The sequence below is a fragment of the Halichoerus grypus genome, chromosome 11 (assembly GCF_964656455.1).
Source record: "Halichoerus grypus chromosome 11, mHalGry1.hap1.1, whole genome shotgun sequence".
NCBI classification, from domain to species: domain Eukaryota; kingdom Metazoa; phylum Chordata; class Mammalia; order Carnivora; family Phocidae; genus Halichoerus; species Halichoerus grypus.
This window is the reverse complement of record NC_135722.1, coordinates 4,972,236-4,992,145: the sequence shown is the minus strand read 5'-3', so window position 1 is coordinate 4,992,145 and position 19,910 is coordinate 4,972,236. Positions and strand designations below refer to the sequence as shown.

Genomic DNA, 19,910 nt, shown 5'->3' with positions numbered 1-19,910 from the left:
GTCCGGCCCCCTGACTCCTAAGCCAGGCCGACTTCTCCCCTCAACTAGGTTTTGCTGCGGTAACTGGGAGGACAGAGGACCCACGCCAGCCCCAGGTAGGCCAGTTTCGTCCCATTCAGCGAGGGCAGAAACCCAGTGCTCGGGGGTTGCTTCCTGTGGGGTTGGAGGGCCGTGTGGTTAGAGAGGAGCCTCTCGGTGACACAAGGACCGCTTTCCCGTTGTCTTTTCGACAAAAGGAGCGGCACTGGAAGCAAATGGAGGCCGGGGCGGGGGCCACGCCACTCGCGGATGCTGGAAAGCCTCCGAACCTTCGACTTCACAAATTCTACTTGAAATGAAAGCCTTGTGGAGAAAGGCACCACTTCGATCTTTTCTTCTCAGATACAGCGAACACCGCCCAAATTGTTTTAATTTCCGAATTTATTAAAATGATTAACCTCAATACTGCAAGTGCATGTACAAAATATTTGTAAAAAATGTTTTTAATGAAACGTTAAAGAACTTACCTCAAATGCTGAAAAAGTCCTTTTTTTTCATTCTTTCAGTACAAGGAATACATTGTATCTCAAAGGTATTACAACTCAGCAAAACAATTTAAAACAGTAATTTGAAAAATGATTGAAAATTGAATACTTTACATGTATTTTTATGATCATTTCCTAATTCTTACAATGCCAGAATCTTTACGAATCATTGCATAAGCTCAAGCTCAAAGTTGTATGGAACGCAACCTCTTCCAAGTGGTCACCCGCGTGTGGCTCTCGCCATTCCACACGGTGAAGTTCTACGGCGGAGCCCGAGCAGCTCCGAGGCCCCCACCTGGAAAAACGGAAATCAGGTTTCCCTGGAAGGCGGCAGCCGCGGCTGCCCAGCGCTTGTGCACCCCGACTCCCGAGGCGGGGACGCCCCCGGGCCCCGCTGCTAGGGCCCACGGGGAAGGTCAGCCTCGAAAAGCCGAGGCCGCAATCAAGTTAACACAAACATAAATAAGTTACTAAAATTAAGCTTAAAAATGGAGAAACGTGGGAAATGTGGGATTTTGTGACTTTTTCCTTAAGATGGAGATTCCTGAAATGGCTGCTGTTGGTATTCCGGGAGACGGTTTGAGATTGAGGCTCTGAACCTCTTCGACACGCCCCACGCTAGGCCGGGAGTGAAAAGAGGTGGCCCACCGCTCTCTGCTACTTTCCAGACACCGAGTCTACGCTCGACCTTCCTTAATGGCACGAGTCTCACACTCCTCCGAGGGACAACGTGAGGACGGGACGTGGTCCGCAATGCGCTCCGAGGGCCTCGGGACAGACCCCGGGGGGCCGTCCTGCTTCACGAGGGGGAGAACCACATGCGGAGCGGGGGGGGGGGGGGCTGCCACACCACTACCCGAGGGGCTGACCTGCACGGGACAGACGGGAATGAGGCGACGTTAAGACCACACAAGTAACTCCTTGAAGAACGTGAGGAGAAACAAAAACTCTACGTTGCCAACGCTTTTATGAATATTCTTAATTTCTATGTGGAACCCCTACTGGCAATCGTTTTATGGGACTCAATTTAAAGGGTGTCCCCAGAACCTGGAAACCGGCAGGTATCACCTGGGAACAACAGTAAGCATTGAGGTTTTCTCCACTGGACTTTTCGTCACGGGCAGATTCCTTTCACTATCTTAAGACATGGGCTACTTTTCGACAGACACTACACGAATCCCCTAAATCGATTTTACTCAGGAACGCTGTGTATCTGAAAGTACATGTACACATTTCCCAGAAATAGAGACCCACTGGCGTCAAACACCTGCTACAGCTTTATATTCCCAAATTCTCTGTCCAATGATTTGTAAAATAATCCAGAGAAATGAAAGGTTGGTATTGAACATAAAGTAGTAATCAAAAATTTGCTCATTAAGTTACTTAAAATTAATTTCTCTTCTCAAAGTGCTTCAAAAAAAAAAAACAAATTAAATCTGACTCCTCTTTTCGCTTAACTGATAATATAGTCAAAAAATCTTTGATATTTTCATACATAAACTAACATAAGCCAAGAACTCCCACTGATGCAGTGCTTAAAACTATATATTTTATAATTTCCTATTTTATTGGCATGAATATTTCTAAACTTAAAAACCTTCCTGGTAAGTTCTTTTAATTTCTTATGACAAAAATTTCTCACAACACACAAATATTTACAACATATACATTGTTTTCAGTTCTTTACATTGAATTTCAAAGACAAACATTTTTATAGGTTACCACAGAACAAAAGCTGTGACTCATGTTTTTATTTCATAAACTATTATAAGTTAAAGTGAATAGAGTTTTTAATATTCCTTGTAGCATTTTACAAGTGCAACAGAAACCTTGAAGACCCAAATTAAGAGAGCTGTAGTTCATTAGATAAATGTTGCTTGTTGTCATCACATTGTTCACAGCAAAGTTTTGAAAAAATAAGCACCAATCATTCTTGCAAAGAACAATTTTATCTAAAAGGATTGAAAAGTGTTAAATACAAGGTCTTTAATTTACATGACAAGCAATAAATACGCTGAATTGGAACTCATCCTGCACACTGCTACCCTCGTACATATAATGTACTGAAAAGTTAGCGGTCACGCGTGTAATTGTACTTTTTTTTTTTTTTAAAGAAACCAATTCGACTCCCAACCGATGGTTTGCTCTTTTAAGCAAGGCCACACACAGTACACCTGGGCCAGCAAACAGTGTGAAACCGACAGGACTCCGAGGGGGAGACATCTAGCAAAGAAATCAAAAAGCCAAAGATCGTTGCTGGTGATGTTAGCATATACTAGAAAACCTTAATATGCTGCTACTATGATTTGTTTTAAATTATTTTTTAGTCATATATTAAAGAGCCAGTTGATGCTCTTGGTTTAAAAAAAAAAAAAGAAAGAAAGAAAGAAAAAGGAAAAGAAAATTGTGTAGCCACATTATTGTTTTCAACGTCCCGTGTGGAAAGTTGCTATCACTGTACAATTTTGCTTGAGCCTTTATTTTACAACGGGGCTTTCCCTCTAACTCAGAATTGCACGTAAGAAGGCTATTTAAAAAGTACAATAAAAATTTGCACAAATCAGACTTGGGGAGAGTCAGTGCGCTGTACACTTTCTACAGTATGACGCTGCTAAGTGGAGAGAGAAGGGAAGTGCGGCCGCTAGAACGTCTCGGGTGAGGAATAACTGACTGGAATTTGTTTTTATTTCCTTAAAGGGGGCTTCCCAGGCCAGACTGAGCCCAAGAGCTTATGCGTTGAGCCTCAAAGACTGGTCTTCTCTTCTCCGGGAAGAAATGTCAATGTCTATGGAGTCCTTCCCGACTATCAGCCGCAGGCGCTTGGCTGGAGGAAGAGGAATGAAGTCGTCCTCGAAGTCCTCCTCGTAGTCCTCGTCGTCCTCGTCGCCCTCCGAGGAGGAGGGCTCATCCGTGCTCTCCTCCTCGTACTGGCTGTAGTCGTCCACCTCCATGCGGGACTCCAGCAGCGAGAGGGGGTCGCTGCAGCACAGCCCGTTCTCGTGCAGCCCCTCCGAGCACGGCCCCCGACCCTCCTCGTCCCGCTTCAGCTGGATCTTTAGCTTCGTGGAGCTGCTGCCCGACCCTGAGTTAAACCCATTATTGAGCTTTGCTACATACAGGTTATTATCGTTTTCGTGGTCTTTACTTAACTTGATGCTTATTTTTGAAGAACTCGTGCCATCGCTCTCTTGGTCGTTCGTCTTGCTGCTGCTGTCGTGACGCCTACGAAGAGTCAATTTGGGAATCCCGGAGTTATTCTCCAGGATCAGCTGGGCATCATACCTCGTGATGCGCCTCTTCTTTTTACTTTTTGCAGTTCGGAAGCCGTCCTTCGTTCTGAAGCCATCGGACGTGACCACCGAGCCGCCGCCGCCGGGCGCAGGAGCCCAGTCCGCGTAGCCGCCGGGCGCCGTGTCGGGCTCGGGGGCGCGGCGCTCGCCCGGCTCGCAGCGGGTCGCCAGCACCTCGGGCGCCGCGCCGGCCTGTCCCGGGCAGTCCTGCCCCGCCGCGGGCTCCTCGGCTTTCGCCAACGGTTTCGCCGGTTTCCCTTGCCGCGACTTCTTCTTCGACGCGCTGCTGTCGCTCCTCTGACACTTGGCTTCCCGCTTTTGCGCCGCCCCGGGAGCCAGGCCGTCGTCGGGCGCCGCGGGAGCCGGCCGCTCGCCACCGTCCGGGCAGGGTCCCGCCGAGGCGCTCGGAGAGCCGTCCGACGAGCCGGCCTCCCGCGGGCTGCCAGCGGGCTCCCTCGGGGCCGGCCTGGCCCGCGCCGACCGCCGGGTGCTGTAGGTGCAGGGGGCGCCGGCCGCCGGCGACGGAACTCGCCCGGAGCCCGCTCGGTGCTCCCGCGCCGCGTGTCTGGTTAAGCACCCGCTGGCTGCCGCGGCCTGAACTGGTCCCTCGGGCTCCTTCTCCTTTTTAATGGGTAAGTTTTTATACAGAACTACTTTGGGCTCTTTGAGTACTAAGCTTCCCATCTCGAGTTTTCTCGAAGCACTCTTTTGCTCCAGCCGTTTGCAATGATTTCTTAATTTTATCTTGGAAAGTAAAGGCTTTGCAGGCTTTTTCAGTTTCTTTGGTACCCTGGAATTATTTATATGAGTTAGCTTAGATGAGGTAGAGTTGGAAGAAGCTGGAATTCTTGACATAGATTGCCTTGTCAATGTTCTGCTCTTGCTGTTCTTTTTCACACCAACTGAAGATTTTCGGTTAGGAGCTGCAGTTAAGGAGAAAAAAAAAAGGGGGGATGAAAACCAGCCTTGGTAACACAGGAGTGCTCAACACAACGATGCCCAAACCTGTCAGCTATGAAAGGTTCGCATTATACCCGCACGTGCAAGATGGACCCCGCTGGGTCTCGGCCGGCACATGGGCACCCCACACCACCCTCCTGTAACTTCCCAACTGCTGCCTCTGATTTATGGAGCATCTATGCGTTTCCCACAGCAAGGACCTGGACCCCACTCTGAGCTCATCCATAATCTACCGCGATACTTGTCCACAGTATTTCTTTTCCTGAATCTCTTACCACATAGAAGATTTGAAGTAAACTTGAGGAAAAATCAGATTTTTCTTTCACAAATTCTTAACATCATCATTCAAAATAGGTTTCTAAAACCCATTACTCATTAACTCAAAGGAAGTATATTACTTGACCAGTAATACAGAACAGAAATATATTATTAACAAGCTCTAACAGACACTCTATCACAATGGCTTCAAGCGAGAGAGACCCGAAGAACCATATATTGTTAATTCCACAACGAACCGCACTCCACAAAGTTCTTGCTCCCACTCCGTGAGGACCAGCAGACTTCCAAGGGCGGCAGAACGTACTTGGCCCCGTCCCTCCAGGGCCCACCTGCTGCCAACAATCAAACTGAGGCGGGAAGAAGCATCCTGCTGGAGTTACACTCTTGGGACAAAGGGGGACCCAACTTCCTCAGGACAAGCATACAGAAAGGCTACGATGACCCCACAGGGAACAGCCAACCTGAGGACCAACAGGACCGTTGACCAGAGCCTCAAAAGGCTTACAGGTGACTCAAGTTTAAGCTGCTTCCACAGTGAGCGTGACCTTACAGGGGCTTTCTGTTGTCTTTATGTTTTTCTCTCCATTGACATTTGGGACCTGTATGTAGAGTGTTTTACAGGAATCCATTTCTCAATTACTTAGTTTTCCCGGCTCCCACCTGAAAACCTCTTCCCCATCAAACTAGTCCTTTCAGTCATTCACTAGGGAAGCTGAGATGACCAAACTGATACTCCCCACTTCTCTCAGAAAACAGGGAGAGTAAAAAGCGACTAGGGGTAAACTGAGCACACTGCCCGACAAAGACTGCTGCCGCCGACATGCCCAAGGGCTGCCAGGGCGACTGTTGTTCCTTCTGCATGGCTAAGCAAGTAAGTTACCATTAGTTAGTTTTTACTGAGAAGAGCAAGAATGCATTACAAGCATTCCAAAAATATCAAACCACCAAGAATAGAAGGCTCTATACTCAAGAAGAGTGTCTCATAAATGGCTTTGGGGAACCCAAACCAACACAGTTCCCAGGAGTGAGATCCCCTGACCGGACCAAGAATGTGCTTATCCATGTGGGCTACCACCCCAAGGCAGCCACTTATTTTTAGAATAGTAGGAGTCGTGGTTTGGATACCGCTCAATTGGAGAACAACTGATGTAGCATGAATTGGAATTATACAGAACTAGCTGGAAATTATTTTTTTAAATACAAGGCCGCACAGGGCATTCTTTTGTTAAAGGATTTCTTTATGCTCACAAGGCTTCCTACAAGGTAGACTGAATAGATGTGCTTGTTGATGTAAATGCACCTGGCTTTCTCAAATGTGGCTGTGAAGTCCGCTGGCTCAGACCAGGCTCCTCGAGGACCATTCTATGACCAAAATCAGTGGTTCTCAGCCTTACTTTGCCTTTTGCCATCCTGTTCTCATTCTGTACCGGCAACGGCCCCTTCACAACGAAAACATACACACCACCCTGGACAGCAACCCCGCTGCAATTGGGATCCAGCTTGTCCCTCTAATGAGACGGCCTTTGCCAGTCTTGGAAGACCTTGTCATGAAACCCAGCGGGCACTCTCCAGCCCTTCTCCCTCTTCCTTTCTCTGCACATGTGACACTGCTAACCATTTTTCTTCCTGAAAACTCCTGTCCCATTGGCTGCCCACAGGGGCACTCTCTCCTGCCCTCCCATCTGCCCCTTCGACTGCGCTCCTCAGGCCTCTGCTGTCCTAGACCCTTTGGAAACTACACATTCTATGGGTGACAGGCACCCCCCCCCCCCGCCATGGCTCTTACCACTGATGCACTGGCAGCTCCCGAGCCACTTTATCTAGCCTCCCTCCTAGATTACAGATCCGAATCACCAAATGCCCGCTGGCATCTAGATCTTCCCGAGGATGGACTCCTCATCACAGTCAACGTGCCCAAACTGAACTCACCATCAAGCTTCATGGCTGTTCTCCTTCTAAATTCTCCATCCTGCTCAGTACCACCACCATCCACCCAGCTAGCTGCCCAAGCAGACAGCGGGAGGTCACCCCGGCCTTTCCCTAACTGCCTCACCCAGTCGGCCACATGTCCCATGGAGCCCACTGCTGCGGCCATCTACTTCTCTCGCTTCACAGTCCCCTAAGACTGTGAGTCGTGGCAACAACTCAACTCCCTCCCTTCCTTTCCTCACCCCTCCCATTGCTTCCCCAACATCCCGTTCTCTACCCTGTGGCCGGAGTGAATTTCCTAGTACGACACGTCACTGCTGGGCTTCAGAACTTTCAATAACCTAATGCCCTAAGAATAAATCCAAAATTTTAAACAATGGTCATATCCCTCCTTCCCACCCCCTACTCTAGCCATGACACACTTTCCTTATTCGAGTCCTACGCTCGTCCCCGTTTCTCCATTCATGAATTCCCTCTGCTCTGAACATGCCTCACTTGCCCAACCTCCTACCCCCTTTAAGACTCCGCTTAGGAAATGCTTTGCTCAGGGAGCCTTTCATGACTTCCTACAAATGACAGGTCTCCTTTCCTCTGTATTTTCAGAGCACCTGAGATTATCCTTACTCCGGCTCATATTTTAAATCCATTAGGTTGAGTCTCACTTTATGGTGATTCTGAATCCACCCCTGCTTCCAATGGATTCCTTGCTAGCCGACTGCAGTGAACGACTGACAAAGCACTTGTGTTTGTGTTCTAAACCGCACAAAATAGACTGTATTGGATGCTATGTATTCTTTCGACACAGAGATCTCACTTACATATGTTCATGTATTGGTCAGTCTAGTCTTTTGTTTTAAAAACAGTATCTCAAAAAAAGCCCAGCTAAGAGGTATGCTCAAGTCAAAGGTCAGAAAAGACTGAGACAAACTGGGCAAGAGAAATGTGAGCAATGTGACTAAGATGGGAGCCCCATGGGCGCCAAGGGCTCTACTCTCCCAGACAGGTCTACACTGTCCTCCGGGGTTCAGGAGGATAGTGACGGTAGGCTTAAGGAGGAAGACAGGAGCCACGCTGCAAACTAATGGAAGTCTGTCCAGAGACTGAGGATTCTGACTCAGTGGAGACCAGGACACCTGTGGCCACTCTGGCCTCCGCGCTGCTACGCCATGGGCAACTCTCCTGCCTGGCGGCGTAAACCTAAGACAGTATTTTTAGGTGGAGATACACATTCTTAGCAATTATTATGTACTGGTGCTGTGCAAAATGGCCCAATCAGTATGATCTCAATCCTAACGCGCATCCTTTGTAGTGCTACTAAATCCATGTGACAACCAAGCGCGTATGGATAAGCGCGCCTAAGATCGTCCACCGGTAAGGGGAAGAGATGGGGGATTTGGACTGAGTGAGATCCGTGGCTCCAGATCCACTGTACTAAGTATGCCACAGAGTCACAGTGGGGGTCTCCGCCCCCGGGGTACAGGACCCACACGGCACGGCCCTCACTGCCATCTCATGGTGTCCTCCGAATCGCAAGGCAGCCCTGCGTGGGCCTCGAGAATTACAGCAGGTACAAGAACAGCAAAACAACAGCAAAGCTCCCCGCGCACTCAGGCTGGGTTCTGTACTGGAAAAGCCCCAGAAATGCACACTATCAACGTGAACCAAGGGAACATGAGGGCCATCCACAGCCTGGCATCTTCAGCACGTGAAGATCCAGAAAACCCTGAGTAGGACTTCAGAGTTCAGTTCAAGTTTGGCAGGCACAACAAGCGTCTTCCAGCTGACGTGACCAGCAGACGGGCAGCGGCTGCCTGCGACAGGGTGTTGGAAAGGACTCCGGAGTAGCCTACAGGCCCAGCAGCAGGGAGTGCTCAGATCAACAGTGAGGTCTGACACAGCTCCCAGTGACAAGTGGTGGCCCAGTCCACTATCTCTAGGATAGGTGCTCCGGAGTTAAGATAAACTGATTCCACCGGCCTTGTCTTCTGGGCCTCACACCAACCTGTGGCATCGGCATGACTCACACCCCGTATCACAGCACCGACTATGGGGGGGCGGCCCAGCCACTGAGGCACCAGAGGCCTAAAACACCACAATCTTCTAATAACGGCATTATAATTCAGGCTTGTGGACTGAATTTGTGAAAATGGTCTCGTCTCCTCTTTCCAGATGCTAAAGCCAACAGTCAACTTGGGGCTCCTGAGACACCTTTCAGAAAAGAAATCTGTGCAGAAGAAATAATTTTTCTCCCAACCAAGCAGAAATGTTTCTTTAGAAGAGAACATACAAGCTGTTCAAAGCAAGCAGTCTCTGCCCCCTGAATTCTGAACGCACGGCAGGGTGAGGATGGCAGCTACGCACGGAGAAAGCACCCCGGATCCAGACGCAACCACGCCGCCCCCTCTGGGAGACGCCCGGACAGCCCTGGCTTTGCTACCGGCTGCGATCTCAAAGAGTCTGTCTTTCAAACAGGTAGGTTATGGTCCAGACACAGACACCAAAAGAAATCCCATCTGAAAGAATACCTGTGGGGGCCTGCAAGAGCAGTGCTATGAAGGGGACCTCGTCTAGGGTGGTCTGAGAGAGGACGGGTGAGAAGCCTCTCGCTCCGCCAGAGCACAGAGCCGCATCTGTCAACTCTACACACGGCCCTCAAAGTTAGCTCCATTGACCCTCCAAGTCCTCAAAACCATAATCCTGCAGAAAGGTAATTTGAACAAAGTCAGCCCCCTCCCATCAGCCATCACTGGGAAGTGCTGCATGTCTGCTCAGTAATGCTGAGACCACAGCTCAAAGGGATTACTGGTTCGCTCTGAACCCGAGCAATGGCATTTATAGTCTGCTCTGCGTAACTGTGTACTTGTCGGATCCCGGCACTAAGGCGTAAGCTGCCTGAGGGACGGGCCTGAGTCTCATCCATCTTGAATCTCTCCAACAACTAGGAGGCTTTAAGTATTTGGTTTACTAAGAAATATCCCCTAGATGGTCACAGAGTAGTCAGTACACTCTCACAAACTACCTACACGTTATGCTCTTTTAGCCTCCATGGTGTACTGAACTCGGTATGTATACAGTAGGAATGGAGTTAATGCCCCCCGTGTCACAGAGCCATCCGGTGTGGGCAGCGTGGTGGCCGTGTCCGTGCTCTGTAGTGTTTCATGCACATATTTCTAAACCGGGCTTCACAAGTCTCCAGTTTCACCAAGGAACCAGACTCCGAAAACAAAACGTTGATTATGTTCCATTTATTATTAGAACCAACAGTCAACAGTGAATGACGGGCTAACTGCGCTCTTTCTGCTCACTTGGGACATGAGAGACTGGACAAGGAACACAGCACTGCTCTTCTACTACGGGGTTGCACCTGGCCTCTGACCGTCCAGCAGCAGGTGGATGCAGGAATTCACGGCAGTGACAGTCACCATCATGGGAGAGGCCTTCCCTTCTCTCCAGGGTTTTCTGCAGGGGAGGGGTGCACCGTGCTGGGCTGCAAACGTCTGAAGGTAGGGAGAGGAGCCTCAAACAACCCAACTTCAGAAGGCTCAGCCGAGTACCTACGGCCACCTGGCGTGCTGAAACGGGCGTCCCTAGGGATCACCGAGTCAAAACTTTGAAACTTTATTCCTGTCAGAAACAAGTCAGACTAAAGAGCCTACAGCTTTAGTGGCAATGAGAGGAAACTGGTGTTACCCAGAAGAAACCGGCAGCCATGAGCATGGTCCCAGGACTTCAAAGCTCCACAAACATGACGCGTTTCCTTTTGCCCGGCTAGGCTTGCTTCGCTTTCTTTCCTCTTTATGCTCCATTCTCTCTGTTTCCAGCTTCCATACGGTCTTGCCCCCACGCACAACTGGTATCTTAATGCTGGCTTCTTCTTTTCACCTCTCTTGCTGCTTTCATGGAGGCCAAGGCACCACGTCACAGTGTAAGCGACCTCCGAAATGCTCCTCTATCACAACTCTGAGTCTGGTAACTGGTGGTTTGGTGAACGGGCTCAGTTCAGTTTGAAAAGGGCAAGCAAGCGGTAAAAAGGTGGAAGCCTTGAGGCCAGAGCTATGAACTGCCCAGGTTGGCATCACGCGTGCTAATGGACTGGCTCGGCGCAGGGACACGTACGTGCCTCTACGCCTCTACCCAGTCCTTCGTCTTCCTGTAGGACCTACCGCCATCACGACAGTCAAACTAATACCTTGAAAATGTTTCTCTCAAACACAGGACGACCCTGGAACACATGATGAAGAATGTAATATCCAGTTACCAGGAATTCAAGAAAAGCAGACAGTTCAGTCTAGAGGACAGGACTGAATCTGGAGGCGGGATACACACTGCTTTTGTGCTCAGATCGTTTCTAGAACCTTGCAGTGCTGCTGAAGCACATGAGTCCCAGAGCTTCTCTCAATATTTAAAAGATCAAAACTACTGAAGTGAAGCATACTTTAGAAAGATAATTGTGTGAAAATACTTAAAAATAGTAATAAAAAAAGAAGACAGACGCTTATCAATCTCCCTTACTTACTTGCATTGTTTTTTTCCTGAGTGGTGTCTGCATCAGTGTTAGAGCTGACAGACTGACTGTCTGAGTTTTTGCTGCTGTCACCTAACTTTTTAAGCCTATTTAAGCGTTTATCTGTCTCTCTGAGTCCGTATTTGCTATTGATAACAGGAGCAGGTGCAGGCAGTCCCACTCTGGATTTAAAAGCACCGGTTCCCCGTCTGAAAGAGAAAACAGCACAGGTTAAACAGACAGTGTACTCACTACAAGGTCAGTTGCTGTGGGCTCATGGCCACATCAGGTGAACAGATGTGGCTCACTGATGAGGCCTCAATCATCATTGGAGATCTGCCAAGTCTAGGACTCGCAAAAGAATTAAAAATGCATATAAAATTAATGCAAAAAACCCTCTAGATTTTAAATAACAAATTATTGTGACTATTATCAACTGATTATTAACTGCCCATGAGAAACTCCTAGACCCTGAAGAAGTCCACATGTAGGTGGAAATAACGAATTCTTCAATTTCAAAGCTGGTTAGTCGATAGTTAGGTCTACATTATAGCTTAAATAACCCACCTGTTAATTATATTCCAGCTCTGTTCTATGCAATTCACCTCTACAATGCTGAATATTAAGAACTAAGGAATTAAAAAAAGAAACCAGAGAATTTCCATAAATTAATTCATTACTTAGAACTCGATGTTAGATACAAAACAAATCTTAACTAAAATTCTGTGTAAGGTGGCTACACTACATCAGTGAAAATCTGACTTCTAGAATAAAAACTGTTTAATTTCTTTCAAGTTATTAAGATAAACATGACCATAATTAACACAATGTTACTTAATAAAAGGCAAAGACTTGCTTTTTTCACAGGACAAGAATGATTTGTAGCCTACTCTAATAATTTACATTTTTATAGAAGTTCTTCTGAAGTGAAAGTGCTCGTGAAGAGGCTCTCATCGACCTTATTGAATCTCACTTTGCAGACATTAACTTTATTCAGTGAGTACTGGTGAGTTTCTACTCAGCTCAATTTGAGAGAGTAAGTTACTGAGGGTTAAAAAGAAGGCGCTACATATTACAATTAAAAAATGAGAAATCTCGGGGCGCCTGGGTGGCTCAGCCGTTAAGTGTCTGCCTTCGGCTCGGGTCATGATCCCAGGGTCCTGGGATCGAGCCCCGCATCGGGCTTCCTGCTCAGCCGGGAGCCTGTTTCTCTCTCTCCCACTCCCCCTGCTTGTGTTCCCTCTCTCGCTGTGTCTCTGTCAAGTAAATAAATAAAATCTTTAACAAAAAAAAAAAAAAAAAAGAGAGAAATCTCTTTGTCCAAAATTGCCTTCACTGACTTGCCTTTTTGTCCTCAGCTTGTTAAGGAAAAGCCGTATAACAGCAGCTTTTGAACACACAGCAAAACCATAGGCGCCCTCCAGCCTGGGAGCAGTACTGGCCTCCAGAAGAGCCCGTGTGATGCCCTCCTTTCAGGATGTGGATGAAGACAAAGTAACTACTCCCCCCACCCCCACCAGTAATCCGAGTGCTCCACTTTTAGCTAAGGGACACCAAAACTTTCAATCTCCCTTCCTACCATCTTACCTCTTAAAGCAAGGGGCCACACACTTAAACCGATGGCCAAACCTATCTCTGGTAAGTAGGGTGGGCATTCCTGCTTCTTTCACCTTTCCAGAACAGATCTAGAATTCCATTTTTATGAACGTTTCTGCAAAAATCACAACAAACTGGGTGCCTGGGTGGCTCAGTCGGTTAAGTGTCTGCCTTCAGCTCAGGTCATGATCCCAGGTCCTGGGATTGAGCCCCACATCGGGCTCCCTGCTCAGTGGGGAGTCTGCTTCTCCTTCTCCCTCTGCTTGTGCTCTCTAATAAATAAAATCTTAAAAAAAGAAAAATCACAACAAACTTATTGTGTGGCTGCCTCAGTTCTGGTCTTGGAAAGTGTGTCAGAAATCATGGTAAAACGTCCAGGTAATTGCGACCCAGACAGGCAGGCAGTTCCACTCCAGTCCACACTGACACATGTGCAGAAAGAAAATGCAGAGATGTCAAAGGTGATTTTTTTCTCATAGGAATTAGAGTAATACGGTATTTTCAGATATTCCATGCCTTTTCCCCATAACCTATAACATTTCTGGTTCACTTCCAGAAAAATGGGCCATATTTAAATTATGCTTAAATACAGGGGCGCCTGGGTGGCTCAGATGGTTAAGCGTCTACCTTCGGCTCAGGTCATGATCCCACGGTCCTGGGATCGAGCCCTGTATTGGGCTCCTGGCTCAGTGGGGAGCCTGCTTCTGCCTCTCTCCCTGCTCATGCTCTCTCTGTGTCTCAAGTGAATAAATAAAATCTTTCAAAAAAAAAAAGTTATGCTTAAATACAAATGATCATGGTGGAATTATTTTTTTCTGGAATTAGAGGTTTTTGGTTTTTTTTTAAAGTAAAACTCTACCACTCAACTGCTTCTCTACTTCCCTGATTTTTTCTAACTTATGCAAGTAAGACGTGCTCCAGCTTTGCTGCAACAAGCAAAACAATCCTAGGATCTAAGTCCATAAAGCAAGTTGCTGGTGAGCCACCCTGCACCCCCAAAACCCCGAGGTGCCTGCTGCGTCATCCTCCACCCCTCTGCCACGGTCTGCACACTGGTCTATGCAGTTGCTTCTTTTTAAAAAAGCAAACAAAACCAAAAACAAAATCAAAGTGTATGGTAATACTCAGCAATCAGCTTTATCATTATGCAATAGACAAATAAATCTAAACTGAACATATGTTTTGAAAACTGTACATTTTACACTGAATAAACATTCCCTGATGCATTCAGTCATTCCTCACTGGTGGTTAGTGAAACTTGCAGGAATTTTTATTTTTGTTTTTGTTTGCCACCAGGAACACTGCTGGTAATACTGCTCTTGAAACCAAATCCTTACTAACGATTGCTTGTATTTCCACAGGAGAGATTCTCCCATATGGGACTGACTGCCGGGTAATAGGGTGCACTTATTTTGAATGATTGCCAGACAATTCATGGCCCGACTAACAACGTATGAGTGCCCATTTCTCCACATCCTCACCAGCACTATAGAGTATAACTCTTATATTTTGCCAATTTGATAGCGACAACAAATACCTGCTTACTGTTTTAACTGCCTTGTTTATGGCCATGATTTTCTGTGCGGCATCCTCCTTACCTTTCTCTTCTGGAGTCTGTCTTTTCCTTATGAGCTTCTAGGAGCTTTTTGTTATTTGGATTATTAACTCTGCCACATGTGTACCGTTTTCCCTTTGGTTCATCAGTTGTCTTTGATTTTACTTTTGACCTTTCAAACATTCTCGTATTCACTGTTTTTTACCTTATTTCTTTCAAAACATCTCTACCACCCCAAGGTTAGACAGATATTCTACTAATTTTTTTCTAACAATTTTGCATTGTATTTTAAAATTTTAATCTTTAACCCATCTTGAACTTAGCTTGGTTTTCTTCCAGATGCACAACGAATGATACTAACATCATTCATTAGACAAATCATTTCCCTGTATGTGATATCAGATCTCACACACACTCGCCGCTGTCTCAGGCCTCTGTTCGTGTCCTTTTTTCTGTTTGTCCAATTCTGGGCTAATAGCACCAAATGCTGATCGCTGCTTCCTAGTTACTTTGGTATCTGTTAATGCAAATCTCCTCTAACTATACTTGAGAAATTTTTTCTTGCCTATCATCAGACATATTTCTATATAAACTTAAAAATAATCTAATCCTTCCTATTTTTTGGTCCTTCATTAGACTTTATTCCTCACATTTTCCACAGTAAGATCCGCAGCACTTACTTACGAACATACTACATTCACAATAGTGATTGTCAGGACGGTTATAGTCAGAAACGTGCATCAAATGCATCCTGGATGCTTCACCCATGATCTCAGTGCCTTTGTAAACCTTCTGCTCACTGATTTCTTCACGGGGCCACCTCCTCTCATCCTGCAGCCCTGGCAGAGCGCATGTGTGCATGTCCCTGCACTGCTCTCACATCTGGCATTGTGCTAGTCTTGTTTACTCGGCATGTACTAGACCTAACGTAAGTCAGTTATTCAATTAATAGCTGATGAATAACTGAATGAGTCCCTTTGACTAGTCTTACCCTCTTAGGTGTTCCTAAGAATTTCAAGAATATTTGCAATCAACCTTTAAATCAAAGTGCTCAGATAGTCTGAAAAGAGCCGTGGCTACTGTTTGGAGTAAGCCTTTCCATTAAAAATGGATCTGCTTGTGTATCTATCCACTCCTCACACTAACCCTGTGGAGGAGACAGGATCACCCCCATCTGACCAGTGAGAAACTGAGGCTCACAGAGAATTAATTTGTCTGAGGAACAGGCTGATATACGCAATTCCAGACTGGTAAAAGAGCTGTTTCAGGCTTGGCCCGGAATCCTGAATATGTGGTTGCATCTCTCAGGACAGCCTCTGAAAGCTTACTTAGCATCCTGTTTGCCCCGTTCGTTTGTTCATGCGTTCATTCAGTGACCAAATACTTATGAAGAACCTACTAGTGCCAGGCGCTGTTCTGGATGCTGGGGATACAGTAGTAGTAAGTGAAAGGATAAAAAAAATCTCTGCCTTCATGGAGCTTACACTCTAATGGGCAAATAACCAGAAACCACAAAATAACCTGGTAGCTAACGTCTGAGTATTAACTGTGCACTGTTCTATGTGCCTCCCAGGAAATAATAAATTTAATCCTCAGAGTGACCCTGTGAGACCGCTTCTAGTGTTATCTCCACTTTATAGATGGGGTAATTAAGGCACAAAAAGCAGCTAAGTCGCCCAAGATCACGTAGGTAATAATGAAGTGCAGTCACAGGATTTCAACTCATGCAAGTTCCAGATCTTAGGCACTTAAGTGCTACACTATATGCTTTCCCTAGAAAATGATTTTTGAAGCATTATTCAAGTATAATTAAACTACTTCATGGATTAAAGGTCTTTTTGTGGGCTATTCTAAGATTTAACCAACATTCAAACCATTTTTTATGTAGAAAATGATAAACTTTTTACACCACCACCCCCCAAAAAGGGAGGGGGACAAAAATTCAGCAGGACCAGAAACAGGTTTTCTGCCATTCCTTATGGCAAGGACCCCGATGATGGGAGAGAAGCGGCTGGGATAGTACCATGACTCCGTGCTTCTGCTCTCTCGTGACATGGGACAATACTGCCAGCTACCTGGAAAGAAGGGGAGTGGGGCCTCTGGGGCATTCACTCTCTCCCCCGAGGCTGGCTGGCTACAGGTTGGGTGTTTTCAGAGGGAGAAGGAGCACTACCGGACAGCCCTGCTCATATTTGCAAAAGTAGTATGAAGTGGGCAGAACGAGGGCTCTGGAGTTCAGCTGCCCCGGGTTCAGACACTTCCGTTTCTGTCCTTGCAATGTGGACTTATCACTGGTACTCCCTCTCACAGGATGGCCGTGGAGACTGAGTGAGTCAGGGTTAGTAAAGCGCCCAGCACAGTACAAGGTAAGGAAAACAGACTCAACAAACCCAGGTTTGCTCTGCTGTGTGGCCTATGCCAACGTGCACTGCTTCGTGACAGAAGCCTTCCCGCAGCACCAGCGAGACAAGCTCGTGAGGCCGCCTCTGGGTGAGGCCACCTCTGGGAGCTCTTCTATGCAGAAACCAGTGCAGTGAGTGAGTGGAAACCAGGAGTCCCGCTAAGTCCGATCTGGGGGATTTCTACAATGACTCCAGAATCTTGACGGGACACAAGAGGTACCTTATTAAGGAAGAGACAGAACTTAGGAATTACGAAAAGTATGGACATCAAAACAGAAAAATTCCTGTGGTGAGCATAGCATAATACAGAGAGGCCGAATCACTATGTTGTACACCTGAAACTAGCATATTGTGGGGTGTCCACTACACTCGAATAAAAAAATTAAAACAAACAAAACCCATAAAAATTCCAGAAGCCACAGCTTGTTAATACCCAAGACAACTTCAGGGTTTTTACATGATTATCTGTGGTGAATGTCACTTGCCATTTTTTGGGCAACCCCACTCTGGCACTGTGTGTGTGTGTGTGTGTGTGTGTGGTTGTGTGTGTGTACGTACACACATGTGTATTAGTTCCCATTCTCTCTTTAGGCACACTGGTATTCTGACCAACTCAGAAAACAATAAGCTGGTAATAAGATTTTAAAGGCTGCGGTGCCAAGGTCCCTAAAGAGCTCTTCATCTTTGGCTGCTGACTCACGCTGTGCCGGGTGCAAGGCTACGGAACACAGAGGACGACCCCTGCGTGCAAAGGAGGAGGAAGTGACCTCAGCTCATGCCCACAACCACCTTACTCAATACTCTACCTTTCGCAAGTGTAACACTCGCAGAACTCATTATTTTCTCCAAAAAACCCGTCTCCGTAATAACAAGAAATCTCTTCTCCAGGCTCAATGTCTCTCAGGGCCTTCACACACGCCGTATCTCGACCAGTCGACACAAACTGAAATACAATCGACTTATTAAGAAACTTATACCTGAGGCAGAAACAAAACACTTGAAATAAAAAAATGTCTCCGCTTACCTTGCAGTTAGGTCTGCAATCTGAAAAATGTCCAAAAGATAAAGTCAATTAACTGTAGATAAGATCTGAAACACGAACAATTACAGAAATCTGAAATAAGCTTTCCACATAATTTTACAACTTTTGATAGAAGTTTAGGTCTTGAGTTCAACTACAGGATTATTTATTTAATAAGTTGGTGGGGAAAGATAAAGAGGTCCCATCTCCAACCTCTTGTTAAGGGAGACGAGGTTTGACGGTCTGACAAGGCCATGCTAAGTCTTAGCAGTCCTGCCCGCCACTCGCGCCCGCCCGAGAAGCACAGCTTACCATGGTTTATAAAGGCGGCGGGGCCAAGCCAGAGCTGAGCACAGTTTTTCCTTGTGGAATACATGACACTGAAGTCGTTTTCTCCGTGTCTAAGTAGCATGTTCTCCTCAATTTCTGAAAGTTCGGCAATACAACCCACCAGTAATTCTATTTTGTCATTTCGTTTCCTATTTAAAATATGTCATGTTAAAAATTACTAGTAATTATAAGTAACAAGGCTTCTTTTAATAAAATAAGCCTGTCCAATCAATACCAGGAACTGAGAAAGCCTAGCTGTGTGTCTACCAGCTGAGCCCCTGGGACCTGCACCGGGCTATGTCCTCGCCCTCCCCGGACGCCCCACAGCCTCGAGCCAGAGCTGCCTGCCTAGCTGCCTCTTCGCTACGAGAGGCCAGAAGCTGCGCTAAGCTGTCTCTGAATCCCCTGCAGCACGCAGTGTCACGTTTTGCAGGCAGGAAGGACGCAAATACCCGCTGCCCTCAATTCAACTTGCTGACAGTGGATGAAGGAGACAGAGACATAATAAAACTTAAAAAAATAAATAAATAAATAAAAATAAAATAAATAAATTTAAAAAAAAAAAGGGAGACAGAGACAAGCAGGAGGAAAAGGTCACAGGGACCCAGGAATGGGATGCCACCCTCTAGAGCAGCACCATCCAAGAGAAATGTAATGGAAGCCAAACACAGAATCCTCAGCGTTCTAGCAGCCACATTAAGAAAGTAAAGGAAAAACCAGGCGAAATTACTTTTAGTCATATATTTTAACCCAATATACCCCCAATCCTATTCCAGCAGAAATGTTAATGAGGACTACAGGTTAGTATAGCATCTGGCACATAAATCACACGGACAACACTTCCCAGTTCACACTGAGCCACGAGCGGCTGGTAACCACCACACTGGACAGCCCAGCCCTAGAAGACAAGACCCCAAAGCTCTACATCCACCAACAACACAGGGAGCCAGGGGAGCCGGGGAGCAGGCTCCACATATCCCCAGGTACACTCACAAGCACACATCTAGCCCAGAGGCCGGGGCGTGCTGCTCTTTGGCCACCCCGTTTTCAGGTACCTGATTCTAACATTTTTGCTATAAAAAATACTGAGGGTATTGACGGTAGCTTATGAGAGGGGCAACATGTTCCTTCTTCTGAGAGATAAGGTAGGAACAGGCATCAGAAGAAAAATATAATCCAATATTCTCTCTCACGAATGGCTTTCATCCCTCCTACCTGGGCTCCACTTCGCTACCCTTATTTAAATGGGCACATCTATGTCTGTGTATATATTTAGGCAGGCAACGCAGAAGAAAATTTCCACCTGTGAAATTCCTAGGATCATTAAGACTTCACAGCCCACCTTCCTCTAGGCCAGCAGGAGACGAACTCTCGAAGCCAGGTTCTCCAGCCCTGGCGCCCACACGCTTCCAGCAGCCTCGTCACCGAGCCGCACTCAGACTCAAAGCATGGTGGCTTAGGGACAGATCTGGTTCAACTCCGATTTCTCATTTCACTGTCCTGACCCAGGTCACTGGGCC

The 19,910-nt window shown here is 46.7% G+C and overlaps 1 protein-coding gene across 4 annotated transcripts in view; it reads right to left on the bottom strand.

The window, feature by feature from the left end:
* Positions 1–402: 402 nt before the first annotated feature.
* The window catches only part of KMT5B (lysine methyltransferase 5B), a 55,911-nt gene continuing 36,403 nt past the window's right edge, over positions 403–19,910 (bottom strand). For 3 of the 4 annotated variants that reach the window (XM_078057712.1, XM_078057711.1, XM_078057710.1), the window contains exons 7-11: positions 18,373–18,539; positions 18,064–18,083; positions 17,846–17,982; positions 11,499–11,695; positions 403–4,737 (exon numbers count right to left, since the gene is read on the bottom strand). In XM_078057712.1, the coding sequence (XP_077913838.1) occupies positions 3,254–4,737; positions 11,499–11,695; positions 17,846–17,982; positions 18,064–18,083; positions 18,373–18,539 (2,005 nt within the window). In that variant the 3' untranslated portion in view covers positions 403–3,253. Of the gene's footprint in view, positions 4,738–10,212; positions 11,205–11,498; positions 11,696–17,845; positions 17,983–18,063; positions 18,084–18,372; positions 18,540–19,910 lie in introns of those variants that run through there. The other variant, XM_078057714.1, reaches the window with a different exon arrangement.